This window comes from Prorops nasuta, unplaced genomic scaffold (assembly GCF_024137725.1).
Source record: "Prorops nasuta isolate Cenicafe-Biocafe unplaced genomic scaffold, Cenicafe_Pnas_1.2 PNAS00004, whole genome shotgun sequence".
In the NCBI taxonomy this organism is placed as follows: domain Eukaryota; kingdom Metazoa; phylum Arthropoda; class Insecta; order Hymenoptera; family Bethylidae; genus Prorops; species Prorops nasuta.
Genome location: NW_027116801.1, coordinates 4,950,318 through 4,978,256, shown reverse-complemented (window position 1 = coordinate 4,978,256; position 27,939 = coordinate 4,950,318). Strand labels below are relative to the sequence as shown.

Sequence of the window (27,939 nt, the reverse complement as noted above, 5' to 3'; positions counted from 1 at the left end):
TATAGCGATGGTGAGTGAAGGGTGCTAGCAGGTGCTAGAACTGTAGTGGTAGTAGTGCTGAAGGTGGGAGTGCAAGCTGTGTTGCTAGCAGTTAACACTGCTTCTCGGTGCAGCGTCGACGGTTGAAAGAGAGCTAAACTTTTCAGTTCTATTGTATTTTACTAATTAAACACATTTTAATAGACCCTACTTGTTTGTCAGGCTGTCAGTGATGAGACAAGTATGAGCACATGTGTCTATTGTTTTGGAAACCTTAAGTGCACCTAACTCTTAAGGAGGAACTGACATTTTTCTGACGTCGTGGAAGTTGTTTTTTCATATAAAGTGTAATTTACAAGAACCAGTTTAACTTAAATTTTTCACATAAAATTTTTATATTTATGGACTTACAACGTGACTGTCGCTAATTAACTCCTGTCTTATGAAGACCTAAACAATTAAACAAATTATTATGGTAAGCTTCAATTATCTAAACGTTCGAAGATTATATTTGCGGTGTTACTGACTCCATTCATTTTCTTTTAATGTTTGTGTGATTTCTTGTTTCTTTGTATACTCAATTGGCGTATATTACTAGGAGTTAATCTAAAATAATAATGTGATTAAGTCACGTTCTTTTGTTTTAAACGAACGAAAATCATATATTTCAATAAAATTCAAGCTCTTAATGAAAGAAAATAAGTGAACCAACAAATGTAATTAATTCACTTATTATTATTAATATATTATTATCAGGAAAGACTGTTTATAGATTAAATAATATTAGTGAATATATAAATAATGTTTAGACACAAAGTGGAAAGTATGTAGTAACACATATTTAAATAATAATACGGAATTCTACTAGATTTATGAGTTCCAAAAAAAATTTACGTATAAAAGAAAGGCGTGTATGTTTTTCTCAGCAAGAAATAAGTTGAAATTGCCGGTAAAACTAGTAATAAAATAGACTGCAAACAAAGTAGTAAAATGAGATCAGAAAATAAGTAAATATTTCCCTTGAACCTTACAGTATTTAATGAATTAAGGAATTCAAAAAAAAAAGTTTAAGATATTTAACATGTTTACGAAAATAAAAGCAATAAAAAATCGGAATTGTTATAAATAACATATTAGACATTATAATTAGTTAGAACGATGCATCAATGACAGAAATCTTAAAAAATCTCTTGTTGTTTGAACAAGTTAAAAAATAATTAAAATTTAAAGTAAATGTTGTGGTTTTGTATAGAGAAAATTCACAAAATTGTTATTGTTTATACACTTTTACAAGATGTATGTTAATTTAATTATAAAATGTTATAATTATAAGTAAGCTTTTCAATTAAAAAAAAATACTGCTTTTTTAGGCTGTCAAAATTTTAATTTACCACAATAATACAATGATTCATAATGAAACGACAGTTATTAAACTTTGAAATGTTCAATTGAGTATTTAACATTAACTCCTCTCTCTGCAACATGTGAGAATAAAGATAGAAAATGGTATTACAAACTTTTTTAGTTTGGTTTTTGTAAAATTATCTCGCGTGCTAGCTAAATTCGGACAAAGGATTCGTGTTCATCAGATAAAATGCCCTGTGTAATGTACAAAAAAAAGAATTTTTTATCTCATATAATCGTGCTTTTGTCGCATTTCACCATTGCTGTTGCGATACTGAATCTACTATTTTAATTATTCAAAAACACCATGCAGCACCGAGAAATGGGTACTTTAACGATAAAACTAAATAAACCGTTCAAAGTATTTAATATCAAATATTAAAGCAGACTTAGGGGTCACATTTCTGTCAGAAAATGCCCTTTTTATTACATAACTAAACCTTAATTTCTTTTTAATCAAAAAGATTATGCCACTAAAAAATACTCTTTCTCACCGTATATTAAAATTTTTATTACTTTTTGCGATGTGGTAAAGTACTGACTGGTTTTTTTAGCAGTCTCTGTCGGTCCTACGAATAGGTTCTAGATGGTATACATTCATGAACCTTATTCATAAGTCGGTAACGCAGAGCTCCTAGTAACCACTTTTTTCCTTCGCTTGTCTAAGCATTCTTTAAAATTATTCCTACATCTCCCTTACCAAGAAAACCTAATTCGTTTTAAACCAGAATATATATAAACATATAAGTGACTTCTCATTGCTCAAATTGCAATTGGTTATCTACGTGGAACTATAAGAAAAGTATTTCTGAAATTTGTTTAACATTATTTAAAAGTTTCTGGTATCAATTTGTAATGTCAACAAAAGCAAAGAATAGAATTTTAACTTAATATATTCAATTAGCTGAAGTTAGCTACAACATTGGATATCTATTGTGGTAGTCAGGTAAGTCTAAAGTTTGAAATAAACACAGTCCTCTGTTTTATTATTGAATAAATAATAATAAAATATATAATAAATTCTGAAATTCAAAGTAATAAAAAATATTTCGCTTCTTAATATTTGCATTGGAGATGCTATTTTATTACCTTTATTTTTTAACTTTTTTAAGCTTAGTTAATTTTTTCCAAAACATTTCTATTTCCGGTTGAATTATATAGTTTGAAGAGTCATTTTAATTGTTAAAACACATACTACTCTACAAATTCGCCGACTAAATTATCAATTTATTTGTAAAAACAAATAAGATGTTAGTCTTCCATATTTAATTAATCATTTTGTTATTTAAAACACAGATTTATAAGCTAATCAAAGAGTATTCAAAAATTAAACCAGAACAAAAAAAAAGTATAAAGAAAAAAAAACGAAATTTACAAAGAAAATTAAGTAAAAGGAAGATATACTATCATATTTTATGTAAATAAAAAAGTGCAATATTTTTCTTTTATATTACCTTTTTCAATATTCCTTAAGATATCAGCATTATTCATTCAATTATAAAATAGGACTTTCTTTATTTTAAATCTAAAGCAAGCCTGACTATATAGAGTAGCAATAGATATCTAGTCCTGCAACTACTTCAAATGATTTTACTAGTTAAAAGAAACTCAAACTTTTCTAAAATTTGATTTAAATGTTTCATTGGTGTAACTAGGAAGATCTTTTTCAACACAATATTGCACGCGAAGTGTTTCACGATTTTGTAAATTAAAATATAAATTACAGTTTTTTACAAACTGGTCTATTTTCTCCATAATGTATTAAAATTATCTAAAAATTATACTGAATAATTCCTCACCGCTATATCACTATAATTATCAAAATATATTTCAAAAAGTAGTATTGTGAAGCCTGAGTATTCTTGTCCATTTGAAACAGAATTAGAAAATAAATCAATTCAATGGCATCATAACATTAAATAGGTTTTTTTTATTGTAAAAGGTACGGCAAAAATAATTTTAAACAAATTTATGTATGAAAAAATATTTTTTATGACAGTGTTAAAGCTCGGAAAGACTGTTAAATGGTTATTTAAAGGTCAAACGAAATTCCTTTTTAATTTCTGAAATGGGGTCTCCATATTTTTGCATATTTTATAGCTCAACCTGAGAGAGAGCTCTCCCTAAAATACTCTCATAATTACCATTTAATTCAATATGTAGTCAATATTTAAAATAAAAATAGCATATACGCGCGCGCGAATGAATGTATAGCAGTTATATATGTCAGTTTAACGTAATACAAGTCTGTGATCAATTTAAGACTTAAATATTAGCAGAACAATTGCGTTAAATATGTGTCAAAGTAGTATTTTGGAAAGTTTTTGAAATAAATAACAAAAAGTTGTATAAGAATCATATATCTACAGCAAATACGTAAATTAAAAAAAATGGATTTGAAATAATTATAACATTTATTGAAATTTTAGTTTCACTTACTCTCTACATATGCAACTTTTTTTAAATACACAGGGTACATATTAGAAATCATTTAACAAATGTTGGTAATTATTTAAATTTTGATTTTCTCAATTTCGTGTTGGTGCAGGCACTGCATTCTTCTGTTGTACAAGTCAAGCCATTAATTAATGGCTTGACTTCAGTACACTATATATACATGAAACTGACCATTTGTAATCGTTTCGAGCATTAGAAGCGCTATCATGTACTGATTGCAGCATTAGCTCTGAATCTACAAACCGAACTTAAGTTTATGACACTTTCTTAGCTCAGGTTAGCTTTTGTTATTTTTAACCTCTTTTGCCCTTCATCTTAGGTAATAATTAAGTTATAGTTGGAGATTCGCGCGGTTTATAAATTGGGCCCTTATACATAAATTATCATTAGAGCCTCTGGACATACTTTTCATATAACATTACGTTACGTTAATGTAGAACTCAAGCTTAAACTTAGCTTAGCGCACACAGAATACTGTAAACGTTAAGTTCCTGAAAGCAGAGATGTTTGAGGTGAGCGTCTCTGGAAACTTAACGTTAACAATTATTGTGTGAGCGGTAAGCTAAGTTTCAGTCTAAGTTCAGCCTTAACAAAATGCAATGATATATGGGAATTGTATGCGGAGGTTTTATATTGTAAAAAATCGATTTTTTTATTTCGGACTAACTTCATTCCGTTTGTACTATTTATATACAGAACAAAAAATAATTTGATGCAAATAAATATTGCATTGAATACTCCCAACGAAATAATTTGCTTAGTTTTATTTAAAAAATTGATTGAATTAAAAATGAAAACAATATTTGACTAAAACCAGTTTGCATTTATTTAAGGTAAAGTTTATTTTAACACCAAGTAAATAGTTTCACCAGATTTATTCAATGCATGACTTATTTGAATAAACAATTCTTTTTTCTCAGAATTAAACTTCCTTGTTTATTTTTAATTTTGTTAATTATTTAGTCCATTTTTTATATGTAAACATTGCGACGACAATATATCGGGCATTTTAATATTTACGCGTCACAATGAAGTCAGGCTTTCCTAAACCTATATTTTCAAACTATCCTTCTTCTAGCTGTTTGTATATATAGTTAAATAAATATTATTTTTTGTTATTATTATTTTTAATTTACTAAGTGTGTTACCTATTATGATGTTTTTTTTCACTACATCCAATGGGTGATGTAGACATCGCGCAGTCTCGACGTAATTAGCAAAAAAAGAACGTATTCGCTTACTAATTCTATTTAAAAATCATAAAATAATCGTTCATCGTTGTGGTTGTTTGTTTTCATTTATTTGATGTATTCTTGAAGTACAGAAAATTGTTAAAATGTTTCTTATACAATATACACAGGAATCTCATTTATATTTTTTTATTCAAATTTTAAACACACTATCCTATTTTTCTCGTTAAGAGTCAATTCCGAATAAAACACTTATTATCTCCAGGTGGTCTCTAAACAATATATTAGCACACATATTTAAAGAAATAATTACATTTTCAAGAATCACCAAGTGTAGTAGACAATTGCAGGATATCGCAATGAGCCTTGTACGACATCTGATAAATAACAATCTGATTGATGTAATTATGTAATGATCAGGTCAATTGTAATGGTTAATAACAAAAATCAATTACGTTCGTCGTGTGATACAAGCGTAAATACAGGATGCTCAGAAACGATTGCACAGTAGTGCAAGTCTGCAGTCTTAAAGTTGTCCAAAAAATACCTTTAAGGTCGATTGAGGTTCAATCAACAGCTTTTGAGTTATAAAGGTTTAAAAATCAGCGTTTTTTGAACCCCTACTGCTTCCAGACTGGGGGCCACCGCACTTGTATGACGTCACATCAGTGGCGTAGCGCATAGGGGCTTACTAGGTTGCTTTTCGTTTTCTACCTGTCCAATTACTGCTAAAGTGCTGAAGGCGTATTGTTACGTAATAGATTTTTTAAATGTCAGTGCTAGTAGCAATTTGTAGTGATAAACTAATTAAGCTGGAGAAAAGAAGACTTATTAAAATTCCATTAGCATACCACTGGCAAAGGCAAATGAGAGGAGAGACTAAGGTTGTTATTTTCAGAAATTTAATATTAACAAATTATTTGTAAAAATTGATAGGGCTATGTCAACCATGTTAAAACTATCAATGGTATTGTTCAGTTGAATATTTCCACAAAAGTTAATTTATTGCCTAGAATGATAGTTATTTTATCTAAGATTTATCAACATTTCACGAAGCGCTCGACCGTATTCACCCACGAAAACAAAACACATCCCAGCTAGAAAGTAAAATATTGTTTTTTTGTCAGGTACAGCTAACCATTTTTGCGATCTAATGGGAATTTTGTCCTCCCACTGTGACTCCTATGCGCTATGCTGGTAATTGCCTACGATTCATAGTGAGGGACAAAATTCCCATCAAATCCCAACATGGCAGTTAACTGCTAGCCGGTGGCGGTTAGTGTTCTTATGAGTGAGGTAAGTTCATAAGACGTTTAGGAGAAACCCGGTCAAATGGGGACCGTAGATTTTAGAAGTTTTCGTGTAACATTTAGGCCGTGGTTATCTTAATGCGGTCGGTCATAAAACTGTAAAAGTCTTCAGCCCTTGTTCTGTTTTCCGTCTTGGCTTGGCAAAGTATGGGTGTCACTTTTTTTGCAAATGCTAGGTATATCTCTCGGTAACATTTGTGCTGTCGGCTAGCGGACTAGCAGTTATCTGTCGCGTGCCAAAGAAGACCTTCCCACTTCCGTTTCCCTTATTCGGAATGTACTTTGTTTTTATGCGTGAAGGCGATTCTTAATATAAGATAGAAAAATTAAAGTAGATATAATTAAAACAGTAGGAAAGAACATTGTGAGTAAATGAATTACAGCATTGCGAAAGAAAAGCTTTGGTGATGAAGTTTCATATCATATATTGGATAAAAGTGCTATTATCTTGTGTAGAGTCTTATTGTGTATGGAATTTTTCATGCGGATAAATAAATTGGCTAACTCAGCATGGCTCACATCTCTTAGTAAGTTTCTATTAATAATTTGTTAATATCAAACTTTCGAAAGTAGCAACTATTATTAATTGTGCCACAGTTTCTTGGTCTCCTTTCTAAGTATGCTAGTACAATTTTAATGAGTTTCATCATTTTTTGGTCTAATTGATTCATTACTGCAAGTTGTTACTTGCACCGACATTTTAAAAATCTATTGTGGAAGAATACGCTTGGATTATATATTTTAACAAAATTTGATAGAGTAAGTATAAGTAATCGAAAACACTTTTAATGTGGCATGCCCAGTTGATTGAAGCTGCGTTACGCTACTGCCGTGACGTCAAAGTGGTGTAGCGACCCTCTCCGTCAGACAGCGAAAACGATTCAAAAACGCTTATTTTCAAAAAATATTTATAACCCAGAATCTCTGTGTGTTGATCGAATTATAATAGGCCTTTTAATGATTTTTTTTATCTGACAACTCTCAGTAGTGCATCCCTGCACTACAGTTCGATAATTTGTGAAAATCTATATAGTATGTTTTCTTGAATTTCAATTGTTTTCCAATCATCTGCAGAATCATAATAAGAAAATTAAAATGATTCAAAATTTAATTGAGTAGCAAATTAATTTGAAGCATTGTTTGCTGCTCGCAAATATTTAGTGTGTTAAGAGTTTATTTTGTTTTTTACTTCGTTCCCATGTTTCCTTACTTTTAAACGCATCTACGAAATAATTTTAGTTAATTGAATTTTATTGTTAATGAGCAAAAGACCATTGAATATAACTAGTTTAAAAAAAGTGATTGTTTTATTGCTTAATTTATTATTAACTTCGGATACGGTTTGCGATAATAAGTTACATTATCAATGAGAAGTTATTTAATCCAAAACTGTAGGTCCTAAGACCCCTATGTATCCTTAGTAATATACGTTATCATAAATAAGTAACAAATAAAAATATGAACCAATTTTCAGGTGAAAAGGTGTAAATGGTGAAAAGTTATGTGGTAGACTATTATCAAAAATAAGTAGGAATTTAGAAATTAAATTTAGTAAAGTGAAATAGACACGTGGGTACTGCCTATTTAGCAGAAATGGAAAAATCTTTCATTTTAATTTAATTTTGAAATCAATCCATATATAATTCTATAAACATGACGACTATCATGAAAGAAGAAAGTAATAATTCTGATTTTGAAGTAGAGGAAAAAAATATATAGGTGCTGAGAAAATAACATTTTTAGCACAGCAGTTAAATCTGAATTTGTTATTCTAAAGCAAATAATTTCTTCTATTTTGCAGTTGCTAACATCAGATTCTGAAAAGACTTCCTGAAGAAAGGATTGAAAGCAACTTATTCTAAATAAGTGGAACATTTTTGTTAACTAATTAGAACTTCCTATATAAAAAAGATAGGAACCATCAACGATTATAAGTGTATTATACCCTTTATATCCAAAAGGTGAAACTAATGAGATGGACTTAAATGTAATGAAACATTTGATGCGGAAAAAGCATATGCTCAAAGTAATCTGGTGTTTATGCTGTTTACGAAAGAATTATCATTGCGACTCCAAGGTAATATTATTATTAAAACTATTTTATATTTAATGAATATATATTTAGTAATAGTGAAGAGTATGAAAGTAATTAAGTTGAATCAATATGGTATTTTGCTTCATATTAATTATTTTATTAAAAATCAGAAGTTATTGTTAATAGTGTTAATTAGAGTGCTTCTGACAAAGATATAATGTGAGAAAATGATAACAGAAAGGAGATGCAGCAACCAATACACAATCAAACACCCTGTAATATGTAAATATGCATTTGTATTACATGTATGTGGTTGCAGTCATCTCAATTCTGGTAACTCTATTGTGAGTATCATGTTTTAACTTTATTTGATGTACCACGGTTTTCACTAATTAATAACAGATTTTTTATTGTAAGGGAAGAGAGGAAAAGGAAGAGAGGAGGATTCTATATGTAAAGCGTCATTCATTTTCAAAATTTTGACATTATTATTCTTAAACAATTCAATATTCTGTTTTATACAGGGTGTAACAAAGACATACGAGAAAAATTTAAAGATGTATGCATAGAACTATACTGTGAACATATTTTGTTATAAAACCTTTAAATTGTAGAAAACCGGCATTTTTTATCAAATGTATGCTTATATTTGAAATTAACTTATCTATTAGTACCAACTGCAAGCTTGTTATTAGCCAAATACATGGCCAATTTAACCTTTTAAATGCTAATCTCCTAATTAATCTCAGCTTCATTGAAACAGTAATTTTTTCGTATAGGTAGTTTTAAAAATGATATTACTGTTTGCAAGTATTGAAAGCAACTGCAACGAAGCTTCTTTGCATTATAAATATAACCAAAGAATTTGATTAATTTTTAAAGACTATTTTACAGTGTGCAATCAATAAATTTAATGATTCTGCATTCTTATGCTGATTTTTTTTTAAATTAAAATATTTACAATCTCCTATTTGAGAGAATTAGTATCTTCATGTTTGTAGACTTTCTTTTGAGTTTGACTTTCTTCAGTATACATTTTTTTTTTACGACCTACCGGGACCATTATTGAACAAGGTGCAAAGATGATAAGAGCACTGTTAAGTAACTGCGCGTGTTGTTTAACTCTGCTTTAATTCTGTAAATAAGGATGGCCATTGAAAATAGCGCTTGAAGATTTATACCTCTAAACACTCCACGTTGTGGTTGCCTGCGGGAAAGTGAAGTCGGAGTCGACAAAGCACCACTTTAAAAGAGTTAAGGGAGATCAAATTGTAACCTACGAAGAGTTTTCAATTTTGATGATAGAAATTGAAGCCTTCCTTATCTATAGAGCATATATTGTAGCCACTTACTGGTGACCCTAATGATCTTTGTGCATTGACACCTTCACATTTCCTGATTGGTAACAACTCAGCATCACTTCCTGATACCAAACCTCTACAAAGGGTGGGAAATCGACCAAGCAGAGACTTCATCTACTGTAGAGTATATGGGATCCGGGTATATTTTGAAAGATGTGGTCAAGCCCAAATACTTCTTCTAAAAATAAAAAGTTTCTGGAGTTAGAAATTCAATTTGGGGAATAAATAATGAATAATTCAACTACAGTTTTCAGTCAGGAAAATTATTTTTATGACGACATTGCATGAGAAACGCTAATTAATAATTTAATATAGTTTTTATTTAGTAAAATTAAATAAAGGTTGTGTGATAGTCATTAAAAGAGATTGTTCACTCCTTTGTTTATATTTACACTGATATTTTAAATAAAATAAAATATATATAAACCAACAAATTCTATATAATTCCAGCTGTAATTCATATTCAATTCCTGATAATCGTGATGGAAAAGAATAACATTTTCAGTTTAAATAATTTCCTACAAACCAGGTTAGGAGCTTAAAATTTTATTGATTTAAAGATAATTATTATTATTGCAAGGTAATATTTCATATTACACAAAAGACGCTGATAAGTTCACTTCTCCCCACATCTGTATACAGCTGTTCCGGTCCTTTAAAGGTTAACTAACTTGGCTTAATGCTTAATTAAATCTTTTTAAAACCTCGGGCTTCTCATCTCATTCAGCTACGTGATATTATAAAACTATTTCGAATAAACCTAAGTGTCGTAGACCAATAATTATTTAGTTTCTATACTCACTTTACTGAACTTTCTATGTTATATACAGCAGCGACGTCATAAATGGATTTTCATGAATGTATGAAATCTCTTTTGTTAGTAGTTCACATACACGTGCATACATGCGTAATTATCTAGAATTTTCTAGAAATTATTGATTTTTAGATGTTATCGTAAATAGTTAATTTAGTTATAAAAGAAGACTGAAGCACAGGTGTATTCAGACGAGCTTTTAACTTGTATCGAGTCAGATCGTCCAACTACGCCCGTTCCTTCATTTACGCAGTATTTTTTCAAGACGAGCCTCATATGTGCGAAGTAAATTATTAATCTATTTATACGATTTTTTTATACGTAGTACTTTTTTCTACCAACAGACTCGGTTTAGCGATTTCCATTCATATAAAACGAATCGACGTAGATAGAAGGAACAGGTGTAATAAAAGAATTATAGCATCGAGAGTTCACAGTTTATGTTTTTATTCCTCTTTAAGTTTTTCGTTTGTTCCTAATTACTTAATTTCTTAAAATCGATTGATAATAATTGGTGTCAAAAGTGTTATCGCGATAAGAACATCGGTCCTTACTTACGTTTCGTTTATTTTCGAAAAGACTGTTTAACACGAGTTTTAAACGGGAGAAAGTAATGGCAGAAAGCACAGAAGGATCAGCAATTCGAGGATTTCTGAGGGTTAGAGACTTCAGGATGCTTTCGCATCAAGAGGGCCTAATTCGACTCCTAAAGCAACGTGGAAAGGAGGCTGACAAACAACATTACACGAAAAGGACTAAACCAGAGTACCCAGGCGAGCTTATTTCAATTTGACATTAGACTTAAAGGGTTATCTCAAGTTAAATTCGCCAAAGTCAATTATTTCGCAACAGATTGTTTTGCTGCTTTAATATATAATTTTTATAAAATTAAGTAAACTATCTAAAAGCACATATTTCTAACTAATTGCAAATTTGATTTAATGAAAGCAAAAATTTGTAATCAAAGGCGACTTTCAGGGTATAACAGCGCCCGTACTGATATTTAAAACGTAAGAAAGTGGGTAATTAGAAATAAATACATTTATATATATACTGAATCGTTGCATCTAATGATTGTATTTTTCACTTCTGGTCCAACTTGAAAATGTGTTTTTTGGAAAAAGTTTAATTTTTTAAAGCCAATAATTCCCAGATTTATTGTATGTTCTATTAGTGTATTCCAAAAGCTTTCTAAAAACCTGTTTTTATTTTTATATTTTATGCAGTCGTTTACGAGATATTTCGATTCGAAATTATACGCAGATGAGCGAATATGCGTGTGCACGCGTAGCGATCACGTACGCTACTTCAGCTAAACCCAAACCAATGTGCAGTTTCAAGTTGAAACATCTCGTAAATGACTGGATAAAATGAAAAATATGAAAAGAGTATTTGCGAAAGCTCTTGAGATAATCTAAAAGAATACACAAAAAAATAATAGGCTCCATTTAAAAAGTAAAACTTTATACTAGAAAAACTATTCATAGTTTGGACCAGAAGTGGAACAAACATTCATTCGGTGGAGAATGTTCGGTATATGTATACATAGAAACGTCTTCGCCCGCTTCGTATCGCCAACTTTCTTACGTATAAAAGGGTGATGCAGATGTTCTGTAATACCCTGTTCATTCAGTCTAAAAGATGTATATCCACTATCTCTAATAAATAAGAAAGGATATCGATTTCCGCCTATCTTGAAATAGAAAATCAATTTTTAAAGAGAAAGTTTATCAGTGCACTTAAATGGTTCGAATTTGCAAGATTTCGATCAGTGTGTGAGAAAAGCAAGGGTAACCAAACAATCAATAAACTGTTGGAAAGAAAGGACAATAAATTGTTTGAATAATATTTTGATAGCACAAACAGTGACGAAAAAATAAATAATTGGAAAAATGTACATATGTTCGAAAATGATAAAAATTAGCAGTGCGAGGAAATTGGAAATCCATAAAATAAATTTCTAAAATTAAAGAAATATAAATACTGTGAATGTTAAGTTTTTTAAGAAAATTATTTTAAAAGTAATGTCAATGCCTTTCTACTCATTCTAATGTTTTTATTTATTTTAATAATCCTTATTATGCAAATATCAAATGTCTTTTACCTTCGCGGTTCGTTATCATGAAAACCTATATTAGATTAGCAACGGTAACGTAATACAAAAAATATATATGTAATGAAACAGTAGTTTCCGAGTTTTAGTTTCAAGTACGAGCGTTTTAGATGCACTTTTCGCTGCCTAAGGTTGAGTTGCTGTCCACAATGCAACGTCATACAAATGTCATAGTGTTGCTTCAATCAGTCGACTATCTCACATGGTCTGTTCGTTTCCATTACGGTCAGTGTGCGGAAAGCCTATAGTGTAGTATTGTTAAACAGGATGTCGATCACTTAAATCGTCCTAGCAGCTGAAAGCGCTAAACACGCGATAGGAGAGGATAAGCAAATCGATCAGCATATAATTATTTGTCAATGTTTATCTACAAACAAGTGACTTGCTCTCCCTCCACCTCTCTCTCACTCTCTCTATCTCTGTCACTCTGGTATGTCACCATGTCTTCAATTAATAAATGAAATCACTTTATCAGGAAACTCAATACAGTCTCGCTCCATATAGCAAAAGTGAGTTATGCGTGGGTGAGACTCTGAGTTTACTTTTTCTGAAACAGTCGATTTTTAAATCTTTTTAAAGAAGAGTTGGACGCGTAATATTTTAACAATATTATTTTTTAGTATAAGTAATATAGCAATTGGAATGAAAAAACGTCGATTTAATAATAGATTGACATTTGGTCTAATAGAAAAGATCGCGATATTGGAGAAGTGCTTGCAACATTAAAAAGTTATTCGTCGTGAACATTTAAGTTTCAACACTCAATATGCAATACGTTACAACATTTGCTCGCCATACTGAAATAGGGTATACCTACCGGGTGACCCATTTTAAGTAATTTGATAGAAATACCGTAAACGAGAAAAAAATTCTAACAAAACCTTAAGGCTTCAAGGGGAACATAAAATGGTACAGTGATTTGATATTGAAGGGGTATCGAAGATAATATGAAAATCATCTTGAATTTTTCATCTTGCAAACTCTCCCCTCTCCCTAGTTTTTAGAGATTATCCATTCAATGGATTTCGAGAACTTTCCAAAATTCTCTTTTCATCCAGTCATTTATAAAATATTTCGAATTAGGTCAACGATTATACAAATGGGCACCCAGCAGTCGTATATTTTAAATCGATTATCTCATAAACGACCTGTGTGAAATGGAAAAACGAAAAAAAGATTTTAGAAAGCTTCCGAGCTCAGTTATAATATGTATAAAAAATTAAAGGTGGGGTGCATTTTAAAAAATTCAAGGGAAATTCATATTTATTTCACCATATCTCCCAAGGTCAAACCAATGACAGTATGTTATATCTCTCATAAAGCCATAAAAATTTTTTCGTTCACAAAATTTTTTACAGCACTATGTAAAATGGCCACCCTGTATATTATAGGATTATCGTTACTCTAGCACTGAAGCGAAATGGATAATTCGGTAGTTATTAAGGTTTTAATTCAGCAAATGCGTGACGTAAAATGATTTATTTGACGTCACGGATGACGTAAACAGCGCAGTGTCATCGCGATCCAAAAAATTAACACATCATATTTCCATTAAAAAGTCACTTAATCATCATTCTGCGTCAATCTTGTTATTCTTCCTAGTTCCTCTTATTCTTCTTTGAAGTGTAATAATGGATATGACTTTACTATTTAATAGCATACACAGGGTTTTCTATTTTTACAAATAATTTATTTATTATTGTCATACTGTTAATACCCATACTTTTACGTCTTAACTTTACTCACTATATGAATTAAATTCTATTTGCAAAGATAATAATGTTATTATAAATTAACAAAAATAATTTTAATTCGTGGGGTTTATCATTCCAAGATTTTAAGTAATTATGATAAGCTTTATTTTAATTATTCTCTGCTATCAGAACCTTGCTTTGTTCTTTTGTCCTGAAAGCAGCTAGTTTTAGCTTTTCATGAACGTAGGGTAGGAATAGATGTGCCAAAATTGGCGTTTACAGCTCAAAAGCCGAGCAGAGAGGATTACATATATAGCTATTACACAAAATGCACATCATCACCGTACACGTGACTATTTAACCTGCAAAAGCACGAATCCTATATATAGATCACTAGTCCGAAAGTGTAACTTGGCTTAATTATCCTTCCTTACTACAGATCAAATTCAAATATCTATAATTTTAAAATTACGGGTTAAAATCTATAAAATCTTTTTCTATCAAATCTTATATAAGAATTTTACCCTATAAATAAAGCGCGCGATTAAAATACTAATTTAGTCCAAATATCTTCTGTAGGTATGATGACCGAAACATTTGGGATGTTAATTTTGCTAACTAGTGCATCACCGTTTCAAAATAAGGATATATAAATTATTCAGTTACATTTGACACTGTGGCATTATCACTGGTGGATAGTTATTCGACCATATTTCTCTCCATGCAACTTGTTATAATGCTATAGTATATTATGTAATTATATCTGATGTGTATGTGTGTGTGTGTTGCAAGATTGCTGACGCTCAAACCCTAACATGACTCGGCCCTTTGGCTTGCCAGTATATTAAAAGGGAGTCATGGTGGGGGATCTGAGTGTCTGTAATCTTGCATCCCTGATTTATACTAGGTCCGAGAATCATTGCAGCCAACGCAAGAAATTTAGGAAGAAAACACTTGTAAACTTTACTTATATCTATTACAATTAAAAGATTATTAAGAAGTAAAATTATTTATCTTAATGCCCTCTTACAATGTAGTGACCCTGTTCTATCAACTAAGATCCGCTGCGGCAATCCTATGACTAATAGCATGTCTCTAATTAAAAATATTTAATGATAAAGGACCGTACCAAAATATCTGGTAGTCGTTCTGTTCTTGATATTGTATCCTATTTTTGAATTTTTTGGGTTGGCCACAATGAATTTAGGACGCTATACTTTCAGGGTGTTAATGGGAAAATAATGCCTCAAAAATATAAAGATAATTATGGATCTGCTTCAATTTGTGTAACTTGGCGCAGTCTACAAATTATTTTGACAGCTCTTATATTCCGTACGCATGATCTTTTCAATCACACAATAAATTCTTCCCACAAAGAGGCGGGAAGTTTTTGTATTCTAAAGGATAACAACATTGTCGAACGTTTATAATGGCTGTCTAATGCTAGCTATAAGTCCCAACAAGATCAGGCCAATAATTTTAAAGATATGCAAGTTTAAAAAGGAGCGTTTTTGGTCAGTTTTCGTTTACTGAGACAGGGCTCCCCACGACATTATGACGTCATGTACGGGCTGTAACGCAGCCTCGATGAGCTGGCTACCTTACGGGGCTTGCGTTCCTTCATTACTGTCAGTTGGAAAGTAGATCCGAAAGTTTATTATTAAATTACACATTTCAAAATGTCAGTACTTGCATAAACTTGCAATATTATACAAATTATACCAAGAATAGTATAAAAATTTTATGTTAATTTCTAAAAGACAAATGAAAGAAAATCGCTAATTCGTAACAGGGTTAATAAGAATTGTTATTAGTAAAATCTAAGAGTAGTTCATTATTGAAAATGTACCATGTGATACCAATGGCTACCTGACTTAACTAATTGTCTTTCTATCACATGAAAAATGTTACATACAAATAATTTGATTCACGACACAGAAAGAAGAATATTTCTTAAAAAATGTTCTAAGATTTGATTTATTTTGTTATTTATTCTTTACTATTTAATGTTGTAATAATTTTTTATGTATTTCACTCACTCGTACACTGACGATTTTCATGTACAAAAATTAAGCAGATGATCGACCGCAATCAGTAACTTAGGCAAAATGTAATTGCAGTTACAACTACAAGAATTTTTTAATTATGACATATAATTTAAAATTTCGAAGAAATTAAAATTATATACTATTTTTATATAAATTAACAATTAATTTATATAATTTTAAATTGCAGTAATTTAAAAGATATTGTTTTTTTTTCATTAGTTCCAAAAGATGCTAAAGTATTTATTATCGTAAATTAAATGCAGTATTTTCGTCTTTATAGTTTAATCACGTTTAAGAGGGAAAACCTTAAACGCTACTGGTTACTTAAAGAACAATAAAAAACCTTTCATCTTAAACCACACTTAGACGTAGTTTGATTTTACTCGTGAACGCGTTCAGTGTGTGAATGACTGAATTATACATCAAAATTGATTTAAGCAGTGGATGATAAAAGTTTTACGTGAACTGTTAGCAAATCGTCGTTGAAAGTGCCATTATAATATCTAAAATACTAGTGTCGGTGGCACTATATATGTGGAAGAAGAACAGCTTTTGGAAAGGTCAGGGCGGCTAGCACCGCTCGGTAAGTTTTAACTAATCAAATTAGTAACTGTCAGATCCAACCAATAAAATCAGTTATTAACTCTATTACAGTTTGTTAGTCACTTGTAATTAGCGCCTTTCTCACACTTTTTAAGAAATTTAATAAAATAGTTTCTAAAATTGACTTAATATTTCTACATTATTGTAAGTACTGGCATTGTCATCATTGACAATTTAAAAATGTGCTTTCAAGAATAGCACTAATAAATAAACACATACCGAATAATATAACCATCCTGCACTAAATCTTTTATATGACTCACAGCATTGTGGCACCTCTGTCTCAGTCAATAAAAAGTCATTAAAAATGTTTATTTTTAAACATTTTATCTCGAAATCCCTCGAATCAATTTTTACGAGACTTGAAGGGCAGTCAATGATTAGTCCTCAGAATCATCCTCTCTCAAAACTGTGCAGAAGTATTAATATTGTTACACCCTGTATTTATATACAATGTGTTTTACACCGTTTGATTGTTATTGAACAACATTTGTTTAATCACTGAAAATAATGAAGCTTACAGCTTATACTGAATTCTGAGTGTATTTTACATTTGTATTATTACAGATATACGCTAGAATGTACAAAATGAGGTTATAAATACGGATACGATGATATCATGATGCAAGAGTATCAAGGGCGAATCGGAGTTGCTTGCAGTGCAAGTCGACGATACGTGTTACTACTTTTGAAAATTTTACTGATCGAAATCTTTGCTCTTAGTAAAATAGTTGGGCAAAGTATAAAATGTCCACCGATCGAAACAATACCAGCATGTCTCTGCTACAGCTTCGACGATGGTTTATATCTCGAATGCGCTGGAGCCACAGAAGAAGCACTAAAATCCACCTTACAAAATTTAACGATCTTTGGAGGTAACATTTTTAAATATTTCATCAGCAATAACCATTATTCGTGCTATTCATTAACTTTACTTTGTACCTTTCACATTTTATAGTTTCGAATGAATGTTTTATTAAATATTTTTGAAAAAAAATACAAACATTATAAATTTACAAAATCATCATATATAATTAATTTCAGGATCAGAAATGATGGTGCAGTCGTTAAGTGTATACGAATTCGACAGGAACATTGAGGAGCTAAAAGATGGTTCTTTTCCTCCTGGGGTGCAAATTAGGCATTTGCAAATATCCCATTCGTCATTGAGAAATGTCAGAGACGATGCACTTGCCAATCTTAAAGACCATTTAGAGTCTTTAGCTTTAGTGACGGGTCGTTTACCACAAGTACCTCAAAAAGCATTTTCCAATTTGAAAAAATTAGCAGCTTTAGATTTGGAAGCCAATTTGATTCAAGATTTGTCTTCCTACTGTTTTTATGGTTTAAGTCTTATGAAGTTAAGTTTAAAAAGTAACCAAATATCGAAAATATCCGAATACGCTTTCGCAGGACTTGAAGATATTCTCAGTGACTTAGACTTAACTGAAAATAAATTAAAATTATTTCCTATGACCTCGCTTAGGAGGCTAGAAAGTCTGAAATCTTTAAGACTAGCCTGGAACGAAATTTCTGAAATATTTGATGATGGATACAGTCAATTAAAGTCCCTACTCATTTTAGATTTGAGCAACAATAACTTTGTAACATTGACTGAAGATTGCTTTCGGCCATTTCCAGTATTACGTACATTATCTTTGTATTACAATTCTATCGAGGTGATACACAAGGATGCTTTTCTCAGTCTCAAAAACTTCGAATCGATAGATCTTAGCCACAATAAAATAGTGGTCCTGGATATTGCAACATTTAAAGCCAATGAGAAGCTGCGTATAATAGAACTGAGTCACAATCACATTCATTATATTAACGGAGTATTTGCACGATTGCCCGAATTAACTGAACTTTATTTATCGGAAAATAATATTTTGGAAATACCAAGTAATGCTTTTTTAGGTAGTGTCAATTTGACAGTTATTTATCTACAACAAAATGCCATCAGAAGAATTGATGCTAAAGGTCTTGTTAGTTTAACACAATTAACCGAGTTACATTTAAGCAATAATTACATTGAGAAAATGCCCCGAGAGTTTTTAAAACATTGCGAGAATCTGTCATCGCTCTCTTTAGATGGAAATAAATTACGTGAGCTGCAATTAGGCACTTTTCACAACCTAAATCAGCTTCGTGAATTGAGATTGCAGGATAATTTAATCACAGAAATCAAAAGAAGAGTTCTTGCGCCTTTACCAGCTTTGCTAGAACTTCATTTGCAAAATAATATTATTACTGATATAGAGACAGGTGCATTAAGTACGTTGAGTAGTCTCCAGCATATTAACCTACAGGGCAATCTTTTAAGAGCATTGGGTGATGTTTTTCAAATATCCACGTTGGATAAGTCATTCGGGGGCAGCTCCTTAGTATCTATACAGTTGGAAAGTAATCACTTGTCAACATTGCACAATGACTCATTACGAGGACAAGCATCAGTTAGAATCATGTGGCTAGGGCACAATAAATTAACCAACTTGAAAGCTCTGCTTTTTCGGGATCTTTTATTGGTCGAGCGTCTGTACTTAAAAAACAATTCGATATCAAACATTGAGGATTCAGCATTTAAATCCATGCAAGCACTTAAATTTTTAGAATTAAGTATGAACAAACTCACTAACATTACTGCTAAAACATTTTCCGAATTGCACGAGCTGGAGGAGTTATATCTTCAAGATAACGGTTTAAAAAGCATCGATCCTTATGCATTAATGGAATTAAAGAAGCTAAAAGTTTTAGATCTAGCAAATAACAACCTCCATATTCTGCAAAATACAACATTTCAAAAGAATTTACCAATCACAAAATTAAATTTAAATAATTGTTCCATTACAATGATTGAAAACGGCTCCTTCATTGGTCTAAATAATCTATTGGATCTCAATTTGAATGACAATTTACTTACGGCCAAAGATCTGCTGCATCTTCAAGTGTCTGAATTACAACTACTCGCCGCATCCGGTAACAATTTTACCGATATTCGAGAAGAAGACCTAATAGGTTTACCCTCTCTACGAGAGTTATTTTTGAACAATGCTTATATAAATAAATTACCAGAAAGAATATTTGCTCTAAATCAAAATTTAACGAAACTGCATCTCGATAAAAATTTGTTAAGTATGTTGTTACCTGGAACTTTTCATGGTCTCTTATCATTACGAGAATTATATTTGGACAGTAATCAATTTCGGGACATTCCCTATTCAGCTTTGGCTAACGCTCTAAACCTCGAGATTTTAACTTTATCCAACAATAAAATAACGAATGTGGATATTGCGAGTTTGTCCAGCTTAAAATATTTAAGAGAATTGGATCTAAGTCATAATCAGATCGAAACGATATCTGGTTTCCTTATGGCTAATCTATCAAGATTAATATCTGTTGATCTAAGCAATAACCAATTATACATGCTTCCATCAAATTTTTTTCTACACTCCTCAATATTACGTCGAGTTGATTTGTCTAATAATAAATTTCAACAAATACCGGCTACTGCTCTGTCCGATCAAAATTTACCTAATCTTGTGTGGTTAAATCTCACGAGAAATCCTTTGAACAGAATTCACGATCTACCCTCAGAAGTGATTTACTCAATGCTGCAAGAAATTCACATATCTAAAACAAATCTCAGTATTGTAACGTCACAGGATTTTGAAGCATTCCCGGCTCTTTTACATCTCTTTCTTAATCAGAATCGTATTTTGCGGGTATCGCCCGGAGCATTCCGTAGCTTAACTAATCTGCTGACTCTCCATCTTGGCTTAAACAGTCTTGAAATTTTGCCAAAAGAAAGGCTTCAGGGTATAGAACATCTACGTATATTGAATCTCACGCATAATCGACTAAAGAAGCTTGAAGAATTTCCTAAAGATCTAAAATCTTTACAAGTTCTAGACCTCTCATATAACCAAATCAGTATTGTTGGCAAAGTGACATTTAAAAATTTAATCAGCCTAGTTGAGCTACATCTCTACGGTAATTGGATCAATACAATTTCCAGTGAAGCATTTAAACCTTTAAAGAAGCTTCGACTTCTCGACCTCAGCAGAAATTACCTTGAGAATTTGCCACTGAATGCTTTTCGTCCATTGGAGACACAGATACGGAGCCTCAGAGCTGAAGGTGAGTTCTGTAACATTAATATTTAATCAAATTGCTGTTTCTTAAACCTTTCGTATTAAGCATGCTACGATTAAATTTTAAATAATTAACGATTATCTCCTAAGAATCGAATATACTTTGATTCGCAGGAATAGCTGTTCTAAGTATTAAAGTGGTTTTTGGCTTAGTTTCATTTATATCTTTCATTATACCAACGAATTATTCTCTTTTTTGAACGTAAAACTCAAATTCCTCAAAGGCAACATACAAATCCTATTTAAAAGGCATGTCATCAATTGGCTCTCCGGACTGAGGCTGAGAGAGTAGAATAATAAAATTAAATCTATGTAACGAGTTACCTCTAGGACGTGTTTTCTATCTCGAACGATAAAGGAATAAAATTCCTTAATTAGAGAAACCTCATTGGTGATTGGAGTTAAAACTTTGCTCTGGATTCCTTGCATCCCATCAATTAACTTCTATGTGCACACCCAACTTTGTTGACATTATTGCAGACCCAAAATACTCGTGTACCTACCACTATTTTTCATTATTTCTTAACTTTGGAAGCAAACAAATTTGTTTTAAATAATTTCTGTATTTTAAACAATTATTAGAAAAAAAAAAATACGATTGAAAGTGTCAACGGGCTACAATTTACGACTACTTCAACGGATAGTACTGAAACCTTTACTATCCACAGGAAACCAATGATAGATGCTTCACATATATGTTACAAGCATAGAGTCATAAAAAGAGGGAAGGAAATAAGAAAAAGCTATATAATGTATGGGAAACCTGTTTGCAAAAAGTATTATCAAACTTCTGTAAAATTTAAAGATGAGCATAAGAAATGTTATTGTTCTTTTAAAATTCACGCAGTGATTACTTATAGAATATTCCTCGTATCAGAGTGAAGCGACTGGCAATTTAAAAAACCAATTTCTTCCATTTACGAGCTACAAGATATTTGGTGTCTACTTTGTTCAATTAGCATTTTCTCGGCAACTCGGCAACGGATCACCCGTTTGTGAATCTAACTCCTATTCCATTGAACATAAATTTTTCCTCTGTATTTAACGCATAGAAATACACCGAAACTTTTGCGTTTTGCAAATTCTGCCTTACAGCCAAAAGTTCTTTTACTCTTTCGCTTAATTACTCTAGATACTTAGTTAAGAATTCTGCATTTAAAGAACCCCTGTATAGCTGGCATGAATGCGAACCCCTTTGCTTTATCAGCTTGCTGGTACTTTGACATTTAACCTTTTCCTTTACCAATGAACGCAAAATTGAAGCAAGAACTTTTCTCACACATAGAAATTACTACGTTCGTGCAGAAAATGAATATATATATATATATATTTGCCTCTCTTTCATATTTTATTTACTATAGCTATCTTTCCAACTTAGTGAAACGAGCGAGAGTCCCAATGCTCATTATTACTGAGATATCTACACGCTATTCAGAAGGTTGTAGATCCATCTCCCTCTTGTCTCAGGTCTCACTTTCACTGCACAAAATTGCTATCCAAATCTTCAATCTTTCCCATCCGTTTCGAAAAGAGCTAACCAAAATTAATTTTGATCCAGATTGAATTCCTTCAAACAATCAGCACTCATGAAATTCGTTGCTAATGTTCACTGGACAATTGATAAACGACTCATTACTATTATGATTTCTCTAGATTGTGCTAATATTATAGATAGGACTTTATACTTGTTTATTCTGCTTTAATTGTATTCATATTAATATTTGGACAATGTCCCTACTTGGTTTGAGCACTTGATGAATTGAAAGGTCGTAGGTAAACAGATCTTGTGTGGGTCTATTGAATGAAATATTGTTTCGGTATTCCGCATAGCTTTAATACCTCAATTACATACGCTGGTAGCTGTTTAAATTACGCTAAAATCATAAAACATACTGATAATATCTTGATCCACAAGATGATATATAGCAGGTCAATGATGATCATACCGATGTGGGTAAATGGCTTTCCACGATTACACTAACTACCAAACTACCAACAATTCTAAAACATATAGTTCACAGAGATTGGAACTCCAAACTACCTGATCATTTAAATATTTCATCCTACTTGTGTCTATTGCAGTGTTTGGGTACACTCGATAACTTGCGTTAGAATCATCTTTGTGTTTGTGCTATTATCTTTCTAACCCTCAATTGTAAAGCGCATGTAGACCTTGTCTGGTGTGGTATCTTCAGAACCCTATACAGGTTGCGTATCTAAGATTTATTTGATCCGCTTAGTGCGGTAAATTCTGGTTTTGTTTTCATTTTCCAATATGTAGTCTGGTTTTAAAAATCAATAATTAATAGTTCTATGTATTTAGTGTCTAAAAAATTATTTAAATAATTGTTGGTTTTTGATTATAGAAAATCCTTTACATTGTGGCTGCGAGTCTCAAGAAATGTGGGAATGGCTGAGAGATCATCAAAAACTTGTAGGAGGTGTTAATAAAGGTCGTAACGATGGTAAAAGCGTTGTTGGTATTTCTGATATGAAGGTTGGCTTACTCAGATGCGAGCAACCTCCTGAACTTCGAGGACTTGTCTTCCTCGATCTTGATCCACATGCTTTTTGTTCTGCACCCCTTATTATCAAACTGGCAATACAAGATATTCAGCCATTCTCGGTTCTAGTATCATGGCAAAGCCGGAATCATTCAAGTTTACATGGATACCAAGTAGTGTATCGGGCTTTAGACAATTCAGATGAGGTAAAATATCACTGCATATCTTTGTTATACTAATAAATATATCAATAACCACAAATATCTGAAAATTGGAAATTCCAAACGTTCTATGTGCCTTTGATACTTTCATTGGTAAAGCAATAAAACTGTATAAATTAAGTGATAGCACAGAAATTTTATTACCAATTTTGTTTTTGGTAATATAGAGATATAATCTTTTGTAATCTGTGCAATTAAAAACTACAAAACAAAATTTGAAAAATTTAAAAAGATTCTATTTAGAAAATTGTCGTTCTTTTAAGGAAAGCAGGACTTAGAATGTTTAGAATTTTTAATCTTCATTTAATTAATTAAAAATACTCTGTAAGAATGAACTATTAAGTAATCGAGATTTTAGGTGCGAGGTAAACTGTTGGACACTAAAGCTCGCTCAGTGAGATTGACGAAATTAGTCTCGGAGACACGTTACTTGATCTGCGTTTTAGGCTTGGGCAGCTGGAGTATTCCTCTCCCAGAAACTACATCATGGCAACCGAATGCTACTCATGATGATATAATTGAAGATACGGCTTTGAGCGCCATGGTAAACTCGCCCACTAGCAAATGCACCGAGGTTAAAACACTGGATGCACCAAACTCAATAGTGGGAGATGGAAGTGTTAGCGATAGAGGAGGTTTAGCTAGCATCTTAACCAGACGTCTTGGACTAATAGTAGGAAGTTGTATGGGATTTGTCGTCTTTCTTATTTTAATATCAGTTCTGAGTTACATTAAATTAAAAAAGCAAAGGGCTGCTATCAAAAGAGAGCAACCTGTACCTTCTAACACAACGGAATTCCTATCATATAGACATTTTTCGTTGCAAAGCGGTGATAGAAGTGAAAACCCTTACCCTAGTTTCATTAGTAACATAAGTGTAGCTCCGCCCAACTCGTAGCAAAAATTTGGACTTTCATAAAATAGTCCATGAGCATTATATTGAGCTCAGCACTTTTTTAAAGAGCAAATGATTGAATTATTTGAATTTTGACTGACCGATAAGTAATAAGCTCTTACATTACTGATGCTGTTGAAGTTGTATATTTATAAGGTGTGCATTTGTATATTGTTATTTATACATTAAGTTATAATTTCCCTTGCTTTACTAATAATTTAAATTCTAATGAAGTCAAGAGACTGTACGTACACTAGGGTAGTTCTTAAAAGTATAATTATCGTTGTTGCCCTTAAGCAGCTACTACTTCATATAAACAAAACTAATAGGTTTTAAACCTGAGACTAAATCGATGAGAAAAGAATGTGTCTTGTTATGTTTAAATAGCTTTAATACTATAACTAGTTTTCGATCAACAATGAAATTTGTAAAATATAATTTGCTCTATAAAGAAATGATATATTATATTTTAGAAATTGTTTAAGAGGAAGAACAAAAGCGAACACACATTTTAAACAGCAGTATGTTGTTTTAATAAATAAAGAACTTAAATAACAGAAAATAATTTGACAATGGGCTATTAATGAAATTATGTGTTTCTGAGATTTACAAGAAAAATCTTTTTGGTGTTATTAATACTGATTTATATCTAATAATATTTTTTAACTTGTTTCAGATATTCTTTTTCAATAAAAAGATGTACATTCAATAGAGATTAATAAATCAGGTATGTTCATGAAATTTCATTTAATTTAGTAAAAAATTCAGGTACACATACTGCTTTACAGAGTTCCAAAAAAACAGTTATTTTCGTAAAACCTAATAATTTTGGTAACTTTTAAAAGCTGTACCTACCTCAATTATTTACCAAATGAAACGTAATTTCGTGAATACAATTTTTTTATTAATATGTATCGTACGTACATCTTTTTTTAAGTAAAAAATATTATCTTAGTCAAGTTCAAAAATAATGTTAAGTATAAATCGGTACAAATAACAAAAAACGAATTTTTGCTTGAATTTCTGTAACATGCATGCATGATCTCATTAATTTTCTAATGTAAGATTATATTCTTTTATAAATAAGTTGGTTATTTGTTACAAAAAATATCACTCTTTAAAGATTTGTGTACGTTTACTTTTCACTACATTTAACAATATTTGTTTAAAAACCGTAACAACTATTTTAAACTTTGTTCATTTTTTATTTTCTTTGTAAGACCTATCTGGTTATTCGCGAAAAACCAAAATAACAGAGGACAGCCACGAAAAGTTACTTTTTAACAACTCTATTGAACTCATGTTAATGTAATGTGAAAACAATGAAATAAATACGTCGGATGTGGTTATTCATACGTCAAAGTTGTATTTATCTTCTATTTACAGATAGATGAAAAAATTATAAAAATTTATTCATCCCCTTTAACTGATAGTAGGCTCATATCATATCCTGACCAAAGTAACTAAAAATGGCTCATTATGTGACATCACGTTCATTTATTTAGGCTTCTTGAATGTTTTATTTAAATTTATTGTCTATTATGGGTATTCGTAGGTGTTGGTGTCGACGAATATGATAATAAGATCAAACTTGTGTATGTGTAGATTCTCTTAGCGTCTCTCTGCAATCTTGTATTACACACACCTACTGGTACTGGTATTTCCCCAATTATACTACTTTTGGCTTTGTTCCCTTTACAGCTATTTAAGAAAACGTGATGGAATACGTTCCAATACTTAGCTGCGTTTTCAGTTAGATTGACGAGTTATCGAACACACTTAGTTATACAGCGCATGCTCAACAATGATACGTCGTTCGTCGGTTCGTATCCAGCCGGCGCCCGGAACCCAGTGATCTTAGCCACAAAGTAAAATATGCATATGATTGGTTGATCAATTAAAATTGGTCAATCATAAGCGTATTTTCCTTTACGGAAAAGACCTCTGGTTGAGTATTTGCTGGATGCATCTAGTATTTACTTTCATGTTTATGTAAAGTTCCGATCTTCAAATTTTTCCCAATTCTCTTGGAGTGCATTACAAAATACGCATGAAGCGATTAGAGTGTATAATAACATTTATTATGGAATATAAAGCTTTCTGTGCGCGATTAGGCCGAGCGGGCTTTAGTCCCATCAATCTCTAGTTAAGTATAATTAAAGCGGCAGAGCTTGTGTCACGGGAACTATACTGCTTTAAATCGGGACTGTATAGTTTACGTCACATAAAATGTACCATTTTAATTATACATAACTTAATCGAGTTCGGTGGGACTTGGTTTACACGAAATTTAGAATGGGCCCCTTGATAACAATAACCAGTATCTAGTAACGGCGGTAACGGCTGTAATCAGTAACAAACGACGAATTATAACTCGCGTGACGGTTTGTCAGTTACTGTCGTTTATAATTTGTTCGTTAATTATTAGATCTATTGTATTACTTAACACAACTTACAAACTAATTAATTCTAAATCGATTCGATTACTCTTAATTGAGTCAATAATATAGATCCTAGTATTGATATTAAAACCAATATCTCTCATCATAAAATGCCGAGGTTTGTTGATTCTTTTGAGAGAATGTTGAAGAGCTGTGAACCGATATAGGATTGGGAGCCATTAGAAATAATATCAGTAAAAGATGGTGTAATCACTCATGTGGTGTACTTACTCTTTCAATCGCTATGGAAAAGGAGCAAAGGATGCTAATCCAGCTAACCTAGAATCTACGTCGTCATCTAGTAAGGATCCTAAAACATCGTCCAGTAATCCGCATCAACTTCCTACAAAACAAGATCATCAAGCTTAGAACTGTTGATACTAGGCTCACAGGACATTCACGTTTGAAAATGGTAAAACCCGCTTGAATATTACAGATGAACACGCTATCTCATCTATACTTCATCTTTCCCAATATAGGCCACTGGCTGCCAAGGGAGTTCAACGATTCAAGTCCTGCCGAGGTTTTTACTTTCCTTCTCACTAAACTCGTAAATGTAAAATCCGTGAGCATTTGCTCCTGCAACAAATCCTGAAATCTCATAAACGGACTCCTGCGTTTAATCATGATGCATTACACACAGCTTTGATTAACTTTAACTCTTGTATTACTCTGTATCTGATTGCGTCATGTCAAATATAGAAACCAAAATATTCTTA

General features: G+C 31.6%; 1 protein-coding gene across 1 annotated transcript; it reads left to right on the top strand.

Annotated features, from left to right (window-relative positions):
* The first annotated feature begins 76 nt into the window (after positions 1-76).
* LOC136772519 (protein artichoke) lies at positions 77-27,939 on the top strand. Its single transcript, XM_066725560.1, has 8 exons — positions 77-454; positions 7,815-8,059; positions 8,142-8,417; positions 17,576-17,883; positions 18,053-21,145; positions 23,526-23,869; positions 24,243-27,632; positions 27,700-27,939. Exons 4-7 carry the CDS (start codon positions 17,628-17,630, stop codon positions 24,780-24,782), a joined length of 4,233 nt encoding a protein of 1,410 aa, XP_066581657.1. The 5' UTR covers positions 77-454; positions 7,815-8,059; positions 8,142-8,417; positions 17,576-17,627; the 3' UTR covers positions 24,783-27,632; positions 27,700-27,939.